Source organism: Centruroides sculpturatus, unplaced genomic scaffold (genome assembly GCF_000671375.1).
Source record: "Centruroides sculpturatus isolate CEXI.00-Female unplaced genomic scaffold, Cexi_2.0 scaffold100, whole genome shotgun sequence".
Lineage (NCBI taxonomy): Eukaryota > Metazoa > Arthropoda > Arachnida > Scorpiones > Buthidae > Centruroides > Centruroides sculpturatus.
In genome coordinates this window covers 551,979-574,792 of record NW_019384300.1, presented here as the reverse complement: position 1 = coordinate 574,792, position 22,814 = coordinate 551,979, and the positions used below count along the sequence as shown (strand labels likewise).

Below are 22,814 nucleotides of genomic sequence, written 5' to 3'. Positions count from 1 at the left end.
TCGAAGATGATTAGCGGCACAGTGAGCAATGACAGGATGATTAGCAGCAACTCGATAACTTGCGGCTCGTCGTTAAGTGCAAATGTACAAACGATACACACACACACACAAAAAAAAATATACATTTCCCTCCCGTTATCAAGATGTGTACCTCAGAAAAAAAATACAAAAACACATATATAACTTCAGCACGGAATTTAATTATGATACAGACCGAAATTTGTAGCGTGAAAATTGAAGCGGAATCAAAATTTATATCAGATTCCATTCTTAAGAGTTATTACTCCATTTATCGAGTTTCTAACTCTTTAAAACTGTCAAGAGCTTTAAACTTATATTCCTTTTCGATAATTAAACTTTGCATTACTTAAATGCAACTAGAATGAGAAGGAACCATTCGAAATTCGTGATATTAAATGATCATTTTATAAATCACTCGGAGAATGTAGCAACGAAATCATGTTTACGTGATTTATAACGGATGATGGCGATGAAACACCTTATAAAACGAGTAGTACCTTTATTAAAAAGCTGAAAAATCTTAGTCTAAGGTTAAATTTCGTTTAAAAAAATGCAATCTCGATTAAGTTGAGACTAAAAAAAACAAGAAAAATAAATAAAAAAAGGATCTTATCTTCAACATCTTCCCTACAACCTCCTCAATAAAGATCCAATTTCCTCCAACACATATATACTTTTTTTTACCCCTATTTTATTTTTGGAATTATCTAATTTCCACCTGCCGCCCTTCTTTTTTATATCTTTATCCTAATTTAGAATGCAAAGTTGTAAGATTTTTCCTCACTGATCAATTTTTCAGTATAATAATATTAGATTTATTTATTTAATTTTTAAAATATCAAGAGACTCGGTCAATTGGATTGCCACTACTTTCATTTTTTATTAAGTTTAGAATGGACACTAAAATAGATTATAAAGTTAAAAATGAATCGATAGCTTCGGTTCTGTATTAAATAAATATTCCTTTACATGTATTTTTTCCCCGAAATATTTTATTAAGGATAATACACTTAAGAGAAAGAAAGAAAACGAGAGTATGATAGGTTAGTCCAAAAGTCAGTTAACTGCGTTTTTCTGTATGTTCCATTCGAATAATTAGTGTTTACAATGGTTAACTGATTTCTGAGCCACCTAAAGTTAAAGCCTTTCTAATATTCTATAAGATTATATAGAAGTATATGATGCAAAATAATACAAAATACTACAAAATTAATCATATAAGCATCCATTACAGTTTTTGAATGGTTAAAACTTTCAAGAAGAATCGCTTGTTGTTGCATTCTCTTAAAAAAAAAAAACATGGCGCAAAATTACTAATTTTCATGCAGGTTGCAACGAAATTTGACTACCAAATAAACAACATTTTATTCTAATAAATCATAAAAACTGTTGTATAAAATTATTTTTGTTGCATGATTATCCCGTTACACACGACACCAAAAGTTAATCGTTTTCATATAGGTTACCAGAAGCTTTACCTTCTCAATATGTAAGTTCTTTGCTACTCTGCTGGAGAAAGCCTCGAGGGAAGATAACGTCGTGCCCAGAAGGCACTTGCTCCAAATATGTCTATTTTCCCACTACCTATAAATAGTTACGTTACGCCAAAACTAGTTTTATAAACTACCTGTATAGCCTACTGTTCGAAAGTATCTCGCCTTACCCGAGCAGCTGCAGAATAAATATTCAATTGAATATGTATGTGAACCTTCCCTGCCTTGGTCCAATTCCATGCAAAACATGATATGTAGATTTTCGAAAGAAACCAGGGGCCAAATTGAAAATAAACAAATCTAAGTTAGAAAGTTTATTGGCAGGTGAATTTTTCACACACACACACATATATATATATTTCATCTTCTTTTTTTTAATTTCAGAGGCTACGATTTTATGTGAAAATCGCGTTATAAAAAAAAACCAAATTCTTGATGAAATTGAATAAAATATATATTAATCTACTTCTTAAGAAATGGAGAATTTTCTTACTGAAAATATTTTGTAAATATTAAATATTTGACGAGCCTATCTAAAATTTTTTGTGAAGTTTTCAAAGCGGAGCCAACACTAATCGACCGATCGAGTTCAAATATAAATCCAAATCTGATATTCCCAAGTGAATAACGGTCATACATACACACGGATGTTGAAATGTACAATATAGAAGCTTCTACATTAAACATAAGGCGCATCGCAAGATGTAACCTTAATAAATTCATGTTTGCTTGGCTCCTGCAAGAAATTCTCTTACACTACACCGCGCGGTACTGAATCGCTACAGCTCTAATGCCTTCCAATGCAAAGAACCCACAAACTATAAAGTGGCCATCTCAACTGACCAAAAGTTACCTCGTGGTTGCATAAATCGATATGTAACTCGACAAAGTCCGGCTAACGATTTTCACTACAGAAATGGATCCACATAACAAGCAGGGAACAATTCCCGAAAAAGAAAATGATTGATCTTTCTTTTGTGCAATGTAAGATCTAACGACAGACTCGCAGACTTGTTACCTTCTCTTCTCACGACAGTAATGACACTGTTATTATTTGATTCTTCTCTCTAGCCATGAAGGCACGTGGATGTAGAGGGGGAAATAACAGGAGTCAAAGTGGCACGAGATCCTGATAAAGAGCTAATGTATCTGAAAGCACCCCATCACGCAGTTTACATTCAGAAATCCTCAACGCGAGGATCCGGTGAAGGATCGTTTTATATCAGATTAACCATCTCAACAGGGCTTGAGATATGAATACGGTAACTTCGCCACCCCCTCTTCTAGAATCTGGTGGGGGAGGACTTTGTAAAAATTGAAATAATGGCTGGAAAATGGACTATAAGGGATGATGATGATGATGCAACTCCGTCGATGAAAGAATATTCGGATTTTTATTGGCCTAAATCACTTCTCCGATATATATAATGGGGGTATTGACCATAATGGGATATTCTATCATTACAGAAAGAAAATTGAATTTTTCGGAGGGGAGGAATTAATACGATCTTTCCGTGGATTAGGAACCGTAAACATTTTTATTAATGCATTTTTTTTCCTTTTTTTCCCAAGGAGACTTAATGAAGACCGCCGTATAAAGAAGCGGATCGAAACAGAATAGACTCTTCAAACCAGACAGAACATCAATACACGTTAGAAGGGAAGAGAAAAAGTACACATTTTCATATTCTCAAAGTTAGATGAATGGTTTTTTTCCAGACGTATGATTCGGGAAGGAATCCAATAAGACAAGCTTATGACCTATTGTATACTGATGAAAAGGGATAACCTGCAGAGGTCTGTAATCAGATGACGGATAAGGCACTGATGGAGGGTGACAATAACAAATTATACTCGCCGTACTCCATTCATCACCATTCGTAACGCTCCCGTTCAATGACAAAGTTACGCTTATTCATAAAAGTCAAATCTGTTAGCGCTCCGACATGAATAAAGAATATTTACGTCGATGGATCGATACACTCAAATTGGGGTGGACAATCCATCAAAAATGTGAGGATGTAACGGTGGCTCCATCTCGTGATATGGCCACAGACTAATTTCAAATGTGCTCCTTTTAAATCGAGAGCTAATCATTCGAATTACCACCCCACAGTCGAGTCGGATAAGAAAATGGAGGGACGAGAACCGAAATTAAAAATTTTTTAAACTTATTTTTAACTAATGTGTGACAGGAGCAGGTGTTACAGGATAGTTTTTAAAAAAAAACAAAAGGAAAAAATTTCTTCTCCACTATATTAATAAGCTGGAGCAACTTTTGACGTATCGATCTAACTGTTATTATTAAAGTTCAAGTGATTAAAACGTCTTTCGATTCTTCTACCCTGTACAGATCTTTGTTTTAAATCAATTAATTAATGCTTAACAATGCTAAACATCTTATATACATTTTTGAATGGGCCTATCACTAATTTACTCGTATAAAAGAGGATGAGGATAATTACATAAAGTGATAAGAATGGAACAAAGATTACGGACGACGAGACAAGACTTCTCAAAGTAAAACCGCTGAAGATTATTGTTTAATTGCTTAACAATATTGTTTATCTTTCGTAGGAGACTAAATTCGATTGTTGTAAGCTTCATTATTCGCATTTATATGAACGGAAATTAAACTATATACGCCTTATCGACTTTTCGCAAAACGGAATGCATCTCTTCACTACTATTAAGTGTTACGTTTAAAACCCCTTTTATAGCGAAGATAAGAATGGTTTTAAGTGTTAAGCTATCGGAACTCAATTTTTCTACCATTTATTCCACTTATAATTACAAAGATAGACGTTTAACAGCTCATAGAGGATATATTAAAATTCCGGTCTCGCAAAGCTGATTCAAATGAGGTAAAACACCCTTACACCTAAGAGCATCGAATTATCAAAGCGGGGGGATCTCAAGAAAATAAAATACTAATAAAAAAGAACATCTGTCAACGTTAAACAACGTATTCTAAACCAACCAGATCACGGTTGGACGAATGAACGAGAGGAGGTTTAAAGAGGAAGGAAAGTAAACCGCACACCCCATTTCACCAATCCGACTTTCCATCAGCACATACCAATCATAATAACAAACAGGTTTGTCATGATGGATCTCCATCTCTGCCTTACAACTCCTCTTCTCCCGCCGGTAATGGAGCGCTCTATACCTTTATCCTCCCTCCCTGTGAGGTCGACGCCCTCCACAAGGCAAACACAACTCCCCAGTTTGTGGGTTCGTTCGTCTTGGTGTTTGCCGTGTTTCTGGAAGATGGAGTAACTCGACCCTTGCCACAGATATCTAATAACAACCCAACATGTCTTCACACATGACTGGTCTGATATATATACAAAACACAGGGAGGGGTAAAAATAAAAGATAAACTGTAGAAAGACAAATAAAAAAATAATAAAAAATAAATCAAAGGTTACAAACTATTATAATTACAGAAACCAATTTAGAAATTGTAATAATCTAATAGAATATAGCAGTCTTTTAATAAGTTAGAAGAAATCCTACCTAAAGCAGACTAAGTTAAGAATATCTGAAGTACCATTCAATCAATTACAAGTGTCATATCTACTATACAGAGGTTAATCTAGCTTATTGAGAACAGAATATAATTCATAACCTATCAAACATACTCCATAAAACCATAATAGATCTTTTTTATAGCGAACACCTAAAGAAGTTTTTTCCGAATATACCTAAATTATTCATTACTTTGGACAAAGGCATGTAACTAAGCAATAATTAATAATGGAGAGTAATAATTAACCATTCAGAGCAGAAACTGAGAAGGAAGTTAACATTAAATCCAATTTTTTTTCTTTTTAATTAATTGCAAACATATTATGTTTTAATCAGCCATCTGCAAGTAAATATACAGATTCAACAGTTACATTTATTTTATCCTTGAAAATGTATTTACTGTATTTGCGCTCCTTAAAAAAATGTTTGGTATAGTAGTATATATAATAAACATACTAAATTTAGAAAATAAATATAAGAAAGCAATCATAAATCCTAAAAAGTAATCAGATTTTTCAAGAATTTCATCAAAAAAAAAAAATTGATATATCTGAGAAATATATTTTTAATATAAATATATGATATATAAATAAAGTCAAACATATCTCCAATAACAGTAAACAAATTGGCCAGAAACATTTAAAAAAAAAAAAAACAAGAAAGAGGCAAGCTTTCATCATTTTAAAATTACATGATAATTCAATGTAAAAAAGAAAGAATATTTTAAATGGAGAAAAGATTCCTATCTGCTTTTACCTATGTCAGAAAAAGAAAAATACTAGTGTGGGAGGAGTGACTATAGTTAGATCTTATCAGATTTTTAGAAGAAGTTTTGTAATTGCATTTTTTTATTTTCTTCTTTTCCTAAACTATGATAAACAGGTTTCTTCATCCAGAAAAGAGATGGTAAAATCTCTTCATTAGTCAACGCGGGATAGGTCCCCCTGGAAAAGTTATTCCATTAGTTCTTTTTGAATGATGTGGCCGCTTGAACTTTAGCCAGCTGCAACTAATGTTTATACTTTATATCAACCATATTCATTCTGTTTAGAATCTTTTTGATTTAATGATAATATCTTAGAACTCGCATCTTACAAGCCAAAAGCATTAACCTAAACTGAATAATTTCGTGCGCGTCGGAATACGTTTTAAAGAGAACAAAGTTTCGACAGGCTACAATCTATTTAGATAAAAATCTGTCATATTTTTTCTTTTCCCTCTTTTGTTTTTACAAAACTAAAATACATTTAATTTCATTAAAAACTTTAAATCTGATGAATTTCCTACAAAATTAGAATTGCCATTCTATTTATTTTATTTTTTACGTCCTTTACAAAATATAGATTTTAATCTTTCAATTACTTTTGCTTCCTTCTGATTAACTAAATAACTCATTTAAATTTCATAATAAGCTATGAAAGTTTACCAAATTCAGATTTTTTTATTTTTAATTTAAAACATTACATTTTATTTTATCTTTTTACTTTGTTCCGCTTTGAATCCTGATTAAATTTTATTGTCATGCATTCATAAGATTTTATTAAAAATACATATCTTTTCAATACAATATTGTTGTCTGATGTAATAAAAATATTTTTGTATTATTATAAAAATTTTTTTCCTTAAACAAACATGACAAAGTTATTGTTATAAAATTTAAATCACATAGAGTACATTCATTTTATAACTAAAACTGAGGAAAACTCATTTCTAGGGTATGTGTATTGAATAATATTCTACTAAATTTTCAATATTACAAACAATTAATAATTTGCTTACAAAAAACTATCAGTTATAATGTTTAAAAAACATCAAGTAACTATTTTCTAATATTGAACTATGCATGGAACTGTTCAACATGTTAAACTATTTTTTAATATTTTTTCATAAGTAATGAGATTATGCAAATTGTATTTATGTAAAAATAAAGTACTAAAATTTCCAAATAATTAAACTTTTAACTTTATTAAACTACTTAATTATATAAAAATCTATTAAAAAGAACTTTGCACTAGAAAGTTCTTAAAAACACAAAAATCATTATTAAACTAACCACTTGCCGGTACTGGACTGGACTTTCTACACTTTGTACGGACAAAAGTTACAATTGTTAAATTTATAAAAATGCAAAGTTCAGCAAAATACTCGAGTGCATGGTTCTTTGACGTTCCATTTAGAGATACAAAGTTTATTTAGACTTTACAATTGTGATATGTTTTAATATATTTCCAATTCAGATTAATAAGTAATATGTCTCAAGCCATATTCCTAAGCAATGCTGTAAAATTTAATACGCAGCTAAAAAGTTATGATATAGTTCATATAATGCGCAGCTAATGAGCAGCTAAAAAGTTTTTGATATAGTTCAGATCAGCGAAACTATGTTATAATGCAAGTATTAAATCAGATATTTTTAAAGTATAAAAATATTGAATCAAATGAATAACCCAACTAACTCACAATAAATTATCTAATTAATATTAATAATTAATTAATCTAAATTAATATATATATATATAAAAAAGACTTGACCAAAGATATCTAAAAGCTAGATTAATCTCAAATCTAGGTTGAGTATAATCTGGCTTAAGCTAATTTAAAATCAGATGGTGACTTATGGAGCAAGACTTGACATAAAAGCAAATATAAATTAATTCTTTCTCATACAGAAGAAAGTATTACTCTATGTTAATCAAATAAATTCTCTCATACTTCAAATAAGTAAATAAATCCAGATATTTAGAAATTTGAAAGTTTATTAAGAAATATTTGCAAACATTTAAAAATATTTCTGAACCAGCTTTCACACTGCTAATATCTGAAATTATTATTTCTGAAAGAAAAAAATTTGCACTTCTCGAATGAGATGTGCAATGAATGTTTAGTAATGTCATTAAATGACAAATGACTAACACAACAATAATTATTCTACAGTTTAATATCTTTTTTTCTTGTTTATAACAATAAAAGATCCATTAGATGCCGATTCGGTCAGTATATGATGTTTCTAATATCGAGTATTTGCACTAATTGTTTCTCACAAATAATGCAACAAAATTTTCAGCTATTTATGTCTCATTTCAGAAGATATAATATGCATAAAGATCTTTTGCATTTATTTTTTTACAGACAAATCATCCTGTTTTGATATATATCATTATTTTTGAATTACAGGTACGTTATATAAACAAATTGTGACATGGATCATTAAATTTATAATAAACTGTATCTCTTAAACACGAACTATATTTTTCAAGTCATTAAAGGCCATGGTTAAAAAGGACCAAAAATTGTCTCTATACAAATTATTTCAAATAGTAATCTAGAGAAGAAGATAAATCATTTGATTAGTTCTACATTAGACATATGATTTTTCATCATTAATTTTGAAATTATAACAAATAACAACAAAATATACATATTTTATCATTTTATAATTTCATTTTTTGCTTTTTTCTGTGCAATTTGGTTATGTTATGACCTTGATAATAGGTTAAAGAATCACAAAAGTGCTTGGGAATTAGTATTTAGTGCACTTTTGCTCTAATAAAGTAGTTTTGGGTGCATTGTTTTTAAAAAATCTTTTTTTGTTAATTTTTATCCAAGATTTTCATTTTATATTTGACACAACATTTTCAAGAAATGATGTTGAACCTTTATTATCTAAATTTGTTTTATTTAAAATTATCAAATTCGTCAAGAAATGCTGGACAAGTTTCTCAACTGGTACAATATTAGGCTAGTTTTGCTAATATTATCCTTTCTTTATGCCCATTGTGAGTTCTGGAATACAACTGCCCCCATTGTGGGCCAGGCAGTAAGAAACAGTCCAATATGTCTAAATCAAACAACTTTAAGCGCATTTCTATTTATTAAAGGTTTTATATTTCTATTTATGAAATCTGTCATATTATCAGACTATAATAAGGCTAATTTAATAATTAGAGGTAATTTGACTACAGGTAGGGGTTTTAAATTAGCCTTATTATAGCCTGATAATACAGCAAATTGTTTGGCATTAATAAAAAATATAATTATGGATTGTTTATATAGGCATTAATAAATATTTGCAATGTCTACACATAGATAATACTAATTTATTTTAATTTCTCTCTTACAGATTGCATCTTTTATTATTATGTCTCTTGTATTAAGATCTTATAACATTAATACAAATATAATATAAATTATAAATATGCAATAAAGTTCTCTGACACACTGACTATTTAATTGAAATTTAAAAGTTTGCATAAAATTTATGTCATTATAAATAAATATATAATTTGCTTTAAAAATCATACAAATAAATCAAGGTTTATGTTATATTTACACAGAAGGAAATAAAAATAAAAGATTTAATAAATGTTTAATGTATCCAGTACTGTAAACCAAAGCAAAACAATTTAGTAAGCATTAGATTTAAGATGTGTAAGGCTCTAGGCAAACATGGACTTGTGAGGTTACTTTTATATACACATATAAGAGCATGCTCTTACAGAAGGAGCAGGGTCTGCAAAGGATCTCACTATTTTTAAAAAACTTTTATAATATTGAAAGAATATCTTTTATTTTGGCTTTCTATTTTTAATAATTGTTACTACACAGATGCCACTGAATAGTTACTGTATCATTATATTTACATTGACATAGAAGTGTAATGCCAAAACAAGTGGAATATATAAGAGCATGCTTTATAAGAGGAGCAGGACATATGTTTCAAAACTGCAAAAACAAGCATTTTCACATATAAGAGCACAGTCTGACATGTGTGGAAATATGGTAAGTTTTTGTAAAGCACATATGAAATAATGTTTAATATTATACAGTCTAGGAACCTAGCTAAAACTGGATCAATATCTGAGATCTTTAGGCTTTTGATAAAAACATCACACTTGATAAAAACCTAAGTTATCCATGCCAAAATTCACTATTAAATTCAGCAATAAAAAAGTAAGTAATAATAATTACAAAATACAGACACTTCTTTCATTTAGACTTTTCTAAATGAAATATAAGTATTAAATATTTTTTGACATTATCTACCCAGAAATAGTATAACAGTAGAAATTTAAGAAGAAATAATTTATAATTTAAGTTCATTCATATTTAAAGCAATAAAAAAACTTATTAAAATCTTGTTTAAAGAGATTTTGTTTTATAATGTTTCTTATATTTCATCGAACATTTATATATTAATACACAAAGTTAAAATTAGAAAATATATGTCGGTTAGGCTGAATTATCTTGCTTCAGTTTGTACTATTATCATTTCATATTTTAATTACAATCTAAATTTTAAACTTTTTCTATATATTGTCCAAATATAATTTATAAAACATTGCTTAATAACCATTTTAATCAATGTTTTTTAAGTTTTTAAAAATTTTAATCTCTATATTTATGAATCATTACAATCAAACTTGTTTTCTAATCATTCAAAATGGCAGCAATTCAAATGAAAATAATACTTGTGATAGGCTGCATCACTTTAAGTATTGTATTTCTGGAATGTTTTCATATTTGAATTTTCCATTTACAAATTATGTTCATGTTAATGATTTCTAGCTAATCTAATAACTATTCCCATATCGACTCTTCCAATTTCTAATATGTTTTTATGAATCTATCTGCCTTCACTTTGATTTTTTGCTTGTTCTCTTCTATATTAGTATTCCATAATTTATTTTTCTAGTTTCTCAACATCCCAACTTTTTTGATTTTTCTTATCAATATTCTCGCTGATTATTTTTTCTAGTAGTATCTACCACAAAATGCCCCTTTCCATTGTCTACATCACTCATTCCAGTTGTTAAAATTCTCATATTTGCCATTTTTAAACTTTCTTCTGCTTCACTTTATCAATTTCCATACATCATGTTCAAAATAAGATGAAATTTATGGTAGTTTCAAAATTTAAATTTCATACTATAACATACTTCCTTCTTACTAAAAACCTGGCAGGTTTATATCCTCTAATTCCTACTTTAGAGACATCCTGTGACTATAAAGATCCTTGATACCATCATAGCAATAGACATCAATAGAAAGTTCTTAGTTGCATTTATAACAAAATATTTATATATAAAATATAATAATAATATTAATTATTATTTTAACAGATATATAAAAAATCATTCCATCTAGATCTTCACCAAATAAATAAAATATTTGAGAAAATGCTAATTAAAATATATCACTTTATACAATACAGTGGGAAAAAAAATATATCCATAGTCCAATGCCTTCATATGATATATGATATATGTTAAGAACCATTAAATAAATAATGATGAACATATATGGATGGGTGCCAACTTAGTTAGAGTGATTATCCTGGTTAATCGTACTCATCATATTTATCATCTTATCTGTATCAAGACAGAACTATGAATTAACTATGTTTAATAAAGTCTTTTATGTCCTAAAATTCACCAAATGTCTTTTAATATGTTAAGACATAAATAATAAATTATTTCTACGGCACCCAATAAAAATTTATAAAACTAACATTATATAATGTAAACTTTAATTAACTAGTTTTATATTAATTGACATTAATGTCGAAATGATATAACTGCTTAAAATTAATTTCAAATTTTCTACCACAACACATCTGATCAAAATTAATTTAGAACAAATTTATGATTAATACATTATAGTTTTCTATCTATAAATGATTAATACAATAAACAAAATTGTTATTTATGGTAAACCACTTTTCAAACTTTTATAAATAGCATGAAAAGAACATATTTTTGTAATAAATTCAAGTGAATCTTATAAATAAATTCTCTAAAACTTGAAATAAAAAAAGTATTGATTTTTTCTGAGTAAAACTTGCAGATTGGAGAGAGAGAGGAAGAAAAAAGCTGATTTTTGCATATTTTTCTACAATTCTCACAAAAGTATTTCAATTCTTAAAATAACATTTAATCACATATCATTAAAATATTTCAGAATAACAATTTAATTTGAAAATCAACACTCAACATTTAAATTTTAATCATACAAAATTACTGTTAAAGTACATTGACTTTCAAATAGATAAATTATTCCTAACTTCAAGAATAAATAATTGCTATTATTTAAAAATAAATCTTTAATTTCCCATCAATTTATTTTCATAAATTATGTTTTCAGGTGCTTAATTCAGAATAAAGAAAAAAATATATTAAATTTCTTGATAATGTATTTCTATCTAATTTCCAGATTAGCCATTTTCATTAAAAATTATTTTCTAGGCAGATTTATTTACATCTTCTGATCATATGTTTGACGTAGGATTCTTATAATAATAATGGATTTATGATTTTGTCTGATTTGCCAATACCTTGGAATATTTTGAATTGCATTTGAAATGTTTTCCTTTTCAAATCTTTTAAATTTTATTCATCATACATAATTTAAAAGACTAAATGAATGAAAATAAAAATAACTTCTTTGCATTAACAATAATTCAAGATATTTATTTTTTCTATATAATCAAAAACTTTTTAAAATATAAATTCAATCTCTCATTATTTATGAAGATGCTCCATGAATTTTAGTTGTATCATCATTACACATATTTTTGAATTTGTGGCAGAGTTTTTCTAGTTTGTAGTTATGTTTAATCAAACTTTTAATATTACAGAACTAACTTTTACGTGTATTAATCTATTAAATTATAATGACTCTTCTTATTTATTATTCATATATTTACTTATTAATGATTCTTTATATGTTATATAAACTGTAATTTTAATCTTAAAGATCCAGTTATCACTGGACTGAAATTTTTAAATTGCAGACATAGATTCCCACTGTTGTCCAGCTATCTGTCTGTTTGTTTTTTCCATAATCTCAAGAACAGAGCTAGACAGATAAAAATTTAGAACAGATATGGAAAACTTAGAGGCCAGAGGTCCCAATTAACTATATATGAACTTCCGCTCTGGACCAAAAGTCACATGATTTTTAAATTAAAATATGAATAAAAATTACAGCCTGGCATTATGACAATGTCACAATACGTAATTATATTCAAGTTTTATGATTTATATTTATTTATTTATTTTTGATTATTTTTTATCTTTTAGCTTAATGAAATATGTCTTTTCTGCCAAAAAAATCATATCAATCATTTGAGTACAATTATTTTTTGTTTTGTTGAATTTTAACAGAGATTATTTTTGAAAAAAGGGCATTGTAGCCATTGTGCTTAATCAAAATTAATAATAATCCTACACTTAATTCTTTTATACTGTCAATGCTTGAGTGAACAGCACTTATATTTATATAAATATACATATAGTTCCTATCTCTGCATAATTTATATCTGAATAAAAGAAAGATTCCAAATCTGTTGTCCTTGTTAAATAATTTAGAAAGATCTTACACACATAACTAAAGAGGAAATTAATATATAGACATATTAATTCTATTTTAACATTAAATATTAAGCAGAAATATATTTAATAATAAGCAAAATTAAATTAAATAATCTTAATTAGTACTGGTAATTGTTAATGTACTTTTGCAAATTATTGATATAAGCATTCTATTAAGTAAAGAGTGACAATTTTATAAATTAATTATTTAAATAGACAATTTAGAAATATTATTAGCATCAAGAATGTGTGTCAATGAAAATTTAACAATTGTATTAACAAGAATTTATTAAATTTTCCAGTATCATAATTACTTAAAACAATAAATAAATTTGTATGATGCCCAAGATTTCTATAGAGATAGGATTAGTAATCAAAACTAATTCCAATTATTAAAAAACGTTTCTGAAATTTAAACTAAATTCTTTGAATTCTTTTTATTTTTTGTTTTCTACGTCCACTTATTTCATTCATGACAATCGTAACCTGAACTGTTCAAGTAGAAGTAATTTCAATGTAGCTGAAGTGAATACTGAAACATATTAAAAACCTTTAACAATAGACAACAGCAACACAATAAACTTTGTCACAATAAAATGTCTTATTTACATTGCATTAACATGTTTGAAGCTGAGTCACATTACCTTTAGATGCAAATCTGAACATATTTGAATCTTTAAAGATTCAAACAGAATATCTCCTTCAAAAAACACTAAAATTACATTACAAGACTATTTTAATAAAATATTTCTTTAAATTTTTTGTCTTGATTTAAATAAATAAATAAATAAACAACAATAAATTCAAACAACTTTTTAAATTATATAAAATAGCTTTACGTAAACTAAATGTGTCATCAGTTTTTAATTCCATAAGTATTATAAAATCATCAATTTATGAAAAAATATTTCAAAAATGTATCAATCAATAACAATGACAAAACTTTTCCATTACAGGTATGTGCTGCTTAACATAGGAGATACATTACAAGAAATAAGCCATTAAGTAACTTTGTCTTTAAGTAAATAACATAGAGTGTACTTACAAGTTAGACAAATCTATATAGTACAATCTATTATTCATATAGGCTTTATGTAACAATAGTAACACAATGATAAATATTAATGTATCTAAACACATCTAAACATAGAAAAGGTACACACAGATGGCTACAAATTTTTCAGTTCTATTATAATCTCAGCTCCATTATTAAGAGGCACATACCTGTGTAAGTATTATAAGCTATAATCAATCAGTTTTTAGATCACCCAAAGTATTAGGCAAGTATAAACTTATAAGATCTCTTATATATACANTTCATAATTTATTCTTTTATTATGTTTTTCTATATAAGAGTTTACTTAAAGAATGATTTTATTTTATGAGAAAATAATAATATAACTTTAGAAATCTTCGAATTTGCCAAAACATAAACATCATCGTCCTTATTAAAGCATGATGATGAGGAGATCTTATTAATTTACTAAGTACGTAAACCTTTATTAAAAAAAAATATTTTTTCCGCAAAACAAATTTAATTAAAATACACATACCGGTCATAAGCTAATGAGGTTTTTTGTTTTTTTATTTTTTTTGCAATTAAATCATTTCTTAAAAAATACAATATTCTTCATTTAATCATATTATATTGCTTGAAACTAATTAAAATTCAACCTAAAACCACAAAGAAAATTTTTTCTAATGGAAATTATTATAATTAAAAAGACAAAAAGAATTATTTTAATAATTTTTCAAAATTAAATGTTTAGTTTAAATATTAAAAATTTCAAATAAAAATTACAAGATAATTTTAATCTATTCTTTTTATAAAACAACAAAGCCCCATGACAATAGTTTATAAATCTGTCATTCTTTACATTACTGAATGCTTCAAAAAATAAAAATAAAAAACATTGTTTATGAATCAAAAATAATTGGTTTTCTACAACAGCATATTGTAAATAATGTCTAAAATAAACACAGTTGTTTCCTTTCATGTTTAATACAATAATTAATCCCATATCACAGAATGACCATTTTTGAATATTTCTCACATTTTACATACTTTTAGCAATTCAAACATTACATTTGAAATTTAAAAATGCAATTCAATCAAAACATCACAAAATTAAAGTAACAAGTATTGTATACAAATAAAAGAAAAACAAATGTATGTATATATAGAAGTTTTCCGTGAATTGCTTAACATCATTTATAAGCTTTTCCCCTCTCCCGTCACATTTAAAACATTATTAATTTTATAAATTTTATATAAAACAGGAATTTAACTTTATTAGAATAAAAATAACAAGCACTCAAAATATGACTTTCTGAATAACTGTATAAAATGCACTTCTTTCAGTAAGAAATTTTGCTAAAGGAGCACATATTGAATTTTGTGTAAAAATCAGGTTTGTTTTATAAGAATAACTTTAAAAAGAAGAAAAAATAGGCTATTCTCATCAAAATGCATTAACAATACTGAACTTAATTCTAATTTCTTTATCGTAATCTTATAAACAACAATTATTCATTACTTAACCAATTCTATATTGTTTAAAGTACTTCTTCCACATTTCAGAAATGAATTTAAAATCCCCAACAAGCATTTGAAACATAACTTTTTATATTAAATGAAATAATTTTATATCATACCTGTGAGATGACTCCCGGTAAATTCGAAATCATCATCTTGGTCCCAATGTTTTAAAGACAAATTGTTAAGTGGTGTGGCATTAGCAAATTCCAGATTGGCAAAATGCCAATCGAGCACTTGTCGATCACGAGAAGAAAGATACACATCACTGCAAATTAAATCGCGCCAGTTAATTTATTGAAACAACTTTTATGCTGCATTAAAATTAATTATTTAAAATTCACTTTCAATTATTATTAGTTTTTTTTTTTTTTAATTAATTGTGCAAGTTAAGCAATCTTCCAGTCAGTAAACTAGAAAAATCGATGATAAAATTAACCATTTAAAGAGGTATTATGTAAAATTTTGAAAATGCTATAAAATCTAATGATTAAAAGCAAAAACAGTCCTTAAGTGTGTTTAAATAAAATTTCCATATCATAAAAATTTACATATATATATTTTCGACTATCTGTTTTGCCAATTCTGCATATTCCAATTTGATTACTTTATGAAACAAATTTATGTACATATTTCCTTCCGTTTTTATATTTATATTACATAAATAAATGGCAATTTGACTCCACATAATTGCTATCTCGGATGAAGTTTTTTTTTTTATATTTTCGATAATAAAACTCTGTAAATTCATTTAGAAAGAAGTCGTCTCATATTTATATTTAACTTAACATATTTTGCAAATATAATTTTTTTCCCTTGTTTTTGTTTTTCTTATAAATTATACGTTTATCTTTAGCATAAATTTATAAATATTTAAAAAGCTGACCTAGGAGGAGAGGCTTCCAATTCTTGTAATTTTTCTTCTATCTCTTTCTGTTGTTCTAAGTATTGATCCCATTCCTGAAAATATGCAAAATTCTATTTTTATTCATTAAATAACAAATTTATGACTGTTTATTTTTGAGAGCGAACAAAAACTACTTATACGGACAGCAAATAAAATAGTTTGTATTAATGTTCTTAGCAAAATTTTTATGATCTAATTTATAAAAATTTTGAAAAATTTTAGTTTAACTTTTCTAAAACAAAAAATAATAAAATAAAGAAACTCAATTTTAAAAAGATTTTATAACAAAAAATTTGCAAATTTTATATACTTTTTAAACAAAAACATGTATTAAATATACACATTTAACAAAATTTTACATTCACACTATAAATTGCAAATAATTTACAATGTTTTACTATTATAAAAATAAAACAACACTTAGCATAGTAATCAATTATTCATAAAACTTTTAAGGTTCGGACAGTTTACGGACTTCTCAGAAACAAATTAAAATCATTATTTTCAAGAAAATTAATTCCATTTGTTACAGAATTTTTAACAATATTAAAATAAAATGTACAAAAAAAAAAAACAAAAATGTAAATTATGACAATGAATAATTCATAGCCATCAAATATTAACACTTTTACTTTAGAAAATTTTTTTTATTAAACACATGTAACACTTTAGAAATAATTCATATTCAAGGCTTTATTGTTAATATGGTGCAGAAATGTGTTTGGGATGTAAATATATATATATTCGTCTTAGTAAGAAAATAAAGTATTATCACTATAAAAATCAAGTATTCAGGAACAGGTAATACAGGTTTTCTAGAAAGGAACTGCTTGAAGTCATTTGGCTATCTTAAAAATCATATCAAAAAATAAATTATGTATTATTTGCTTTTGCATGCATTATTTAATTTTTTAAATAAATTATTATATAATTACATGGTATACAAAGTAATTAATTCTACTTATTTGATCATAGCATAGTGAAAAAGTATCTTTTATACCATCTAAATTATAACTTTATATAAAGAATTTTAGATTAATCAATGGGTTTAAAATATTCATAATTTATTCTTTTATTATGTTTTTCTATATAAGAGTTTACTTAAAGAATGATTTTATTTTATGAGAAAATAATAATATAACTTTAGAAATCTTCGAATTTGCCAAAACATAAACATCATCGTCCTTATTAAAGCATGATGATGAGGAGATCTTATTAATTTACTAAGTACGTAAACCTTTATTAAAAAAAAATATTTTTTCCGCAAAACAAATTTAATTAAAATACACATACCGGTCATAAGCTAATGAGGTTTTTTGTTTTTTTATTTTTTTTGCAATTAAATCATTTCTTAAAAAATACAATATTCTTCATTTAATCATATTATATTGCTTGAAACTAATTAAAATTCAACCTAAAACCACAAAGAAAATTTTTTCTAATGGAAATTATTATAATTAAAAAGACAAAAAGAATTATTTTAATAATTTTTCAAAATTAAATGTTTAGTTTAAATATTAAAAATTTCAAATAAAAATTACAAGATAATTTTAATCTATTCTTTTTATAAAACAACAAAGCCCCATGACAATAGTTTATAAATCTGTCATTCTTTACATTACTGAATGCTTCAAAAAATAAAAATAAAAAACATTGTTTATGAATCAAAAATAATTGGTTTTCTACAACAGCATATTGTAAATAATGTCTAAAATAAACACAGTTGTTTCCTTTCATGTTTAATACAATAATTAATCCCATATGAAAGATTTTATTTAACTCCACAATAATTAAGTTTGATTAAAATTTGAAGATTAAATTTTAAGCAATAAGAAAGATCAATAAATTTTTCCTATGAGTCAATTATTGTTAGAGATTAGATAATAAAAAATTACAAATAAAAAGTTCATCTAGCATTTGAAATAATTTATTACTTGATAATGATTACTTCAAAACAATATGCAAAAATAATAAAATCCATTTTTCTAATTAAATAAAAAAAATTCATAAAAATTGATGATTAATTTTAAATTAATTTTTTATTCATTTATAACGTAAAAATAACACACACAAAAAAATTTTCACTTGTTTAAACTATTTAAAAAAGTAAAAAATGAGCATAAATATTGAGGGAAAAAGATTATTATTTTATTAATTAACGAAATTAAAGTCTTTTCTCTCAAATTTAAGTAACACATCTCATACAATTTCATTATATATTTATACTCATATATTATTCATGGTTGAAAAAGTTATTAACAAAACAACCAGTCTATACATTTATCCAATATGTTATCTAAATTTAGAAAAATAGTTTTGGCAACCAGCCTACATAATTTATTCAATATTTCCATTTTTCTAAACTAAAGCAATAAAGAAAGTCTTAATCATAAAATGTCAGAGAGGAGAGAACATTTGAAAGTCATAGAATGTTAACTCTTATCGAGAAATTTTAAGGAAGTTATATCGCATTTTATTTTCATATATAATTATATTAAATTAATGCATTGTATTACTTTTGCAATTCTAAATTCGAAAATAATATATATATATATATATATTATTTTATAAGAATGTTATGCAGATTACTTAAGAAAATGGGTTCAGATACATAACAACTTTTTCTGTATTGTTTGGTTTCTTTGAATGTACTTGGGATTTATATATACTAGAGTTGATCTTTGTGTAGAGATTTACTTTTTTTTAATCATTCTTTTAAGCATTATCAGTTGTATGTAGTAACATGTTTCAAATTTAATTAGTCTTCAAAAATATTTATCTATAAACTAAATTAATTACAATCATAAAATAAAAATTTATAAAATTTAGTAAAGTCAGAAATTCTTGTTGAATTAAGTTGTAAGACTGTATTTATAATTCAAATTATTTGTTTTTAGAGTTTAAATATTTCATCTTTGAAAACATCAAAGGAAAAGTAAATCAGCAATTTGTATAAAAAAGAAAGTGAACCAATATTCAGATACATTATATTCAATAGAATTGGAGAAAATATGCATTTTTATAATAATTAATACAATACAAATACTAAAATTTTGCATACATTTTTATAATATGTCAATTATTTTATGGAAACTTATTTAAAGATATATTCTAACTTATTTATTTAAAAGAATTAATTCCTATTTAATGATAAGTGAACTTGGGAACAACAATCAGAAAAGTCAATTCCAATTATGTGGAAACAGATTCCAAAGAAAATGAAGATTAGTTCTTAATTATATTAAGTTGTCTTTTATCAATATACTTGAAATGCTTTTTGCTATACAAAGTCAAATAAAAGATTCAAACTGAATTTTTCATTAAACAGTAAAATTTAGCTTAACAAAACACAAATTTGTTATCAAAAATTGTGTAAATACATTCATTAACAAAATAGTTAAACACCAAGAAAGCATTGAAATCAAATGAAACTATTAGTGCAGACATAATGATCTCAAAAATAAGTGATTACAATACCACAGCAAAGGGAAAAGTTTCTATAGAATAATGGTACTGTACTTGTACAATTTAAGAAAATCACAGTATCTTGTAGAACCTCCTCTTGCCTGAATACATGTTATAGTTGAGTATGCATGCATACAGTACCTAGTGATATCATGAGACAGATCTGCAACAGATTAAGCCCACGTATGTTGCAATTGTCACTCCACATCCCATCACACTCATAGATAGTGTCCTATTTGATTCTAGAAATGTTTGATAAGCAAAAATATGGAGATCAAGTAGGGCAAGGAAATGTGGCATTATGAGACATTCCTGAAAAACCCTAGATATGTGTAGTTGAGCATTATTTTGCTGGAAAATGACTGTTTGAAACCATGCCATAAAAGGCATCAATGCTTTTTGCACTATTAGGGATGATCAATGTCACATGAGATGGCTGCTCAAACCAGCAAGCCAGTTGGGGACAGTATGCCACTCAACAGTGGTCCATCTTTTCCCGAACAAAACCAAGATTCATCACAAAAGACAATATGCTGCCAGTCTATAGCAGATCATATTTCTCTGTTATGGTACCACTGCAAATGAAATGGATAATGTTGGGGTACTAATGGCAGAATACACAGCAGTCATCATGCTGCTAGTTGTTTGTCAACACTATATGAGAGAGGATTCTTTAGTAAGTCTTCCACTTGTCTCTGGATAGTGGATAAAGATGCCACTACAGCTGTTACTGTTTGTCTCTCAATCAGAAAATCATCTCTCCTTATTGGTCTTCCTATGCAGAGCTGGCCCAAGAGTTTTTGGCACCCTTTCTTTTTACTACTAGACACTTTGTGCATCAAATAACCTGTAAACCTATATGCAACAGCTCTGGATGTATACATAATACGTCTAATTAAAATAAATATTTCCATTTAACTGACGCTGGCTTTAACACCCCTAAATTTTTGCACCCTAGATGATTGCCTACAGTGTGCACACCCTCGCATATTCAATGCTCCTAATCTGACTTATCCACTGCCTCAAACATCATCACAGTGAGGTCAGAATAGTCCAGATGAACAGTCTGAAATTAAATGAGTGTATAACTTTTTGTCAATGATTATATATAGATAATTTTTCCTGATTTGAAGTACAGTCAACCCCCTATAACACTGTTGATAATTCCGTTTTATATGAATTCCATGTTGTACGAATCACTTAGATTTTACAAATACGTGAGCCATTCACAGCCCGGCACACGTATTTGTAAAATCTAAGTGACTCGTACAACATGGAATTCATATAAAACGGAATTATCAACAGTGTTATAGGGAGATCGACTGTATTCTTTATTACAAGTAAATTCAGATTTCCCATGATATTTAATTTGTGTTACTGAGAGAAAAAATCAAGTAAATATAAGGAGAAAGAAAAAAAAAGGGAGAAAACCCATAACTGTGTAAAAAATCTAACAACAAATTTCTTAACTTTCTTGACAGCATTTAAAACTGCGTGTGGCACTACTTGTTATGGCATTTTATTAAAAACTTTTTATATTTTTAAGTATTATGAAATGGCAAAACTGCTTAATTTTCAGGGTAGACATGGGTTTTATAAAAAATTGTATATGCTAATTATGAGTAAAATCATCATTAAGACCATCCTACTTGAGATATAACACATAACCCTCTATCTGTTGAGTTTTAACCACCAAAATTTAATAGCATCAATTCCCCAATACACAAACCTCCCTGCAAAATTTCAGAATTGTCAACAAGCACAGGAGTTAACCTTCAAAGAGGGTGAACAAAATTGTGCCATACACACAGACACATCCATACATATATATAGAAAAAGCCAATGAATTTTTTTGCATTTCTTGACGTTTCAAGGTCTCAAGTCCAAAAATGAAAAATCTTGGAGAGTCATTTTTTGGCAAATTACCATACTTTTCCTTTGTTATATATAATAGAGTTGGGAAAGTAAAAATTTCTTGAAAGTTACAATCATCAGCAATTACATTTACAGTAGAGCATCGTTTATCCCAATCAATTGGGGACTGGGGTTATTCGGATAACTTATTTTTCGGATAACCAATTATGTACAAAAAAATATATTAATTTATCCTGTGTTGAAATTTTTCTCCATTGTGTGTCGCTTCGCATTGAATTTTTGTTGATGTTAAGCCTAACAAAGACTATTGTATCATTAAAAATTATTTTTTTATTTTGTACAAACAAAATAAATATATTGAAAAATATAAAAACAATAAAAAATTATACTTCAGAAGTTAATTTAGTATCAAAAACATAAAATATTTGAGTAGCCGAAGACATAGCCAAAGATTACAGCACCACAGCACTGGCGAAAATTTAAATTTGTCGACTGGAATTCCTTCAGATAACCGATGTTTCGGATAACCAACCTTCGGATAAACAACGCTCTACTGTACATCGATACATTAAAACAAAAACTTACAGCCAAAGCACATAGACTCAAACGATACAAGA

General features: G+C 26.8%; 1 protein-coding gene across 1 annotated transcript in view; it reads right to left on the bottom strand.

Moving 5' to 3' along the window:
- LOC111638896 (lysine-specific histone demethylase 1A-like) overlaps positions 1-22,814 on the bottom strand; it is a 219,115-nt gene that overhangs the window by 132,587 nt on the left and 63,714 nt on the right. Inside the window, exons 12-13 of the mRNA XM_023384700.1 lie at positions 16,837-16,910; positions 16,070-16,218 (exon numbers count right to left, since the gene is read on the bottom strand). Of these exons, the coding sequence (XP_023240468.1) occupies positions 16,070-16,218; positions 16,837-16,910 (223 nt within the window). The remainder of the gene's footprint in view (positions 1-16,069; positions 16,219-16,836; positions 16,911-22,814) is intronic.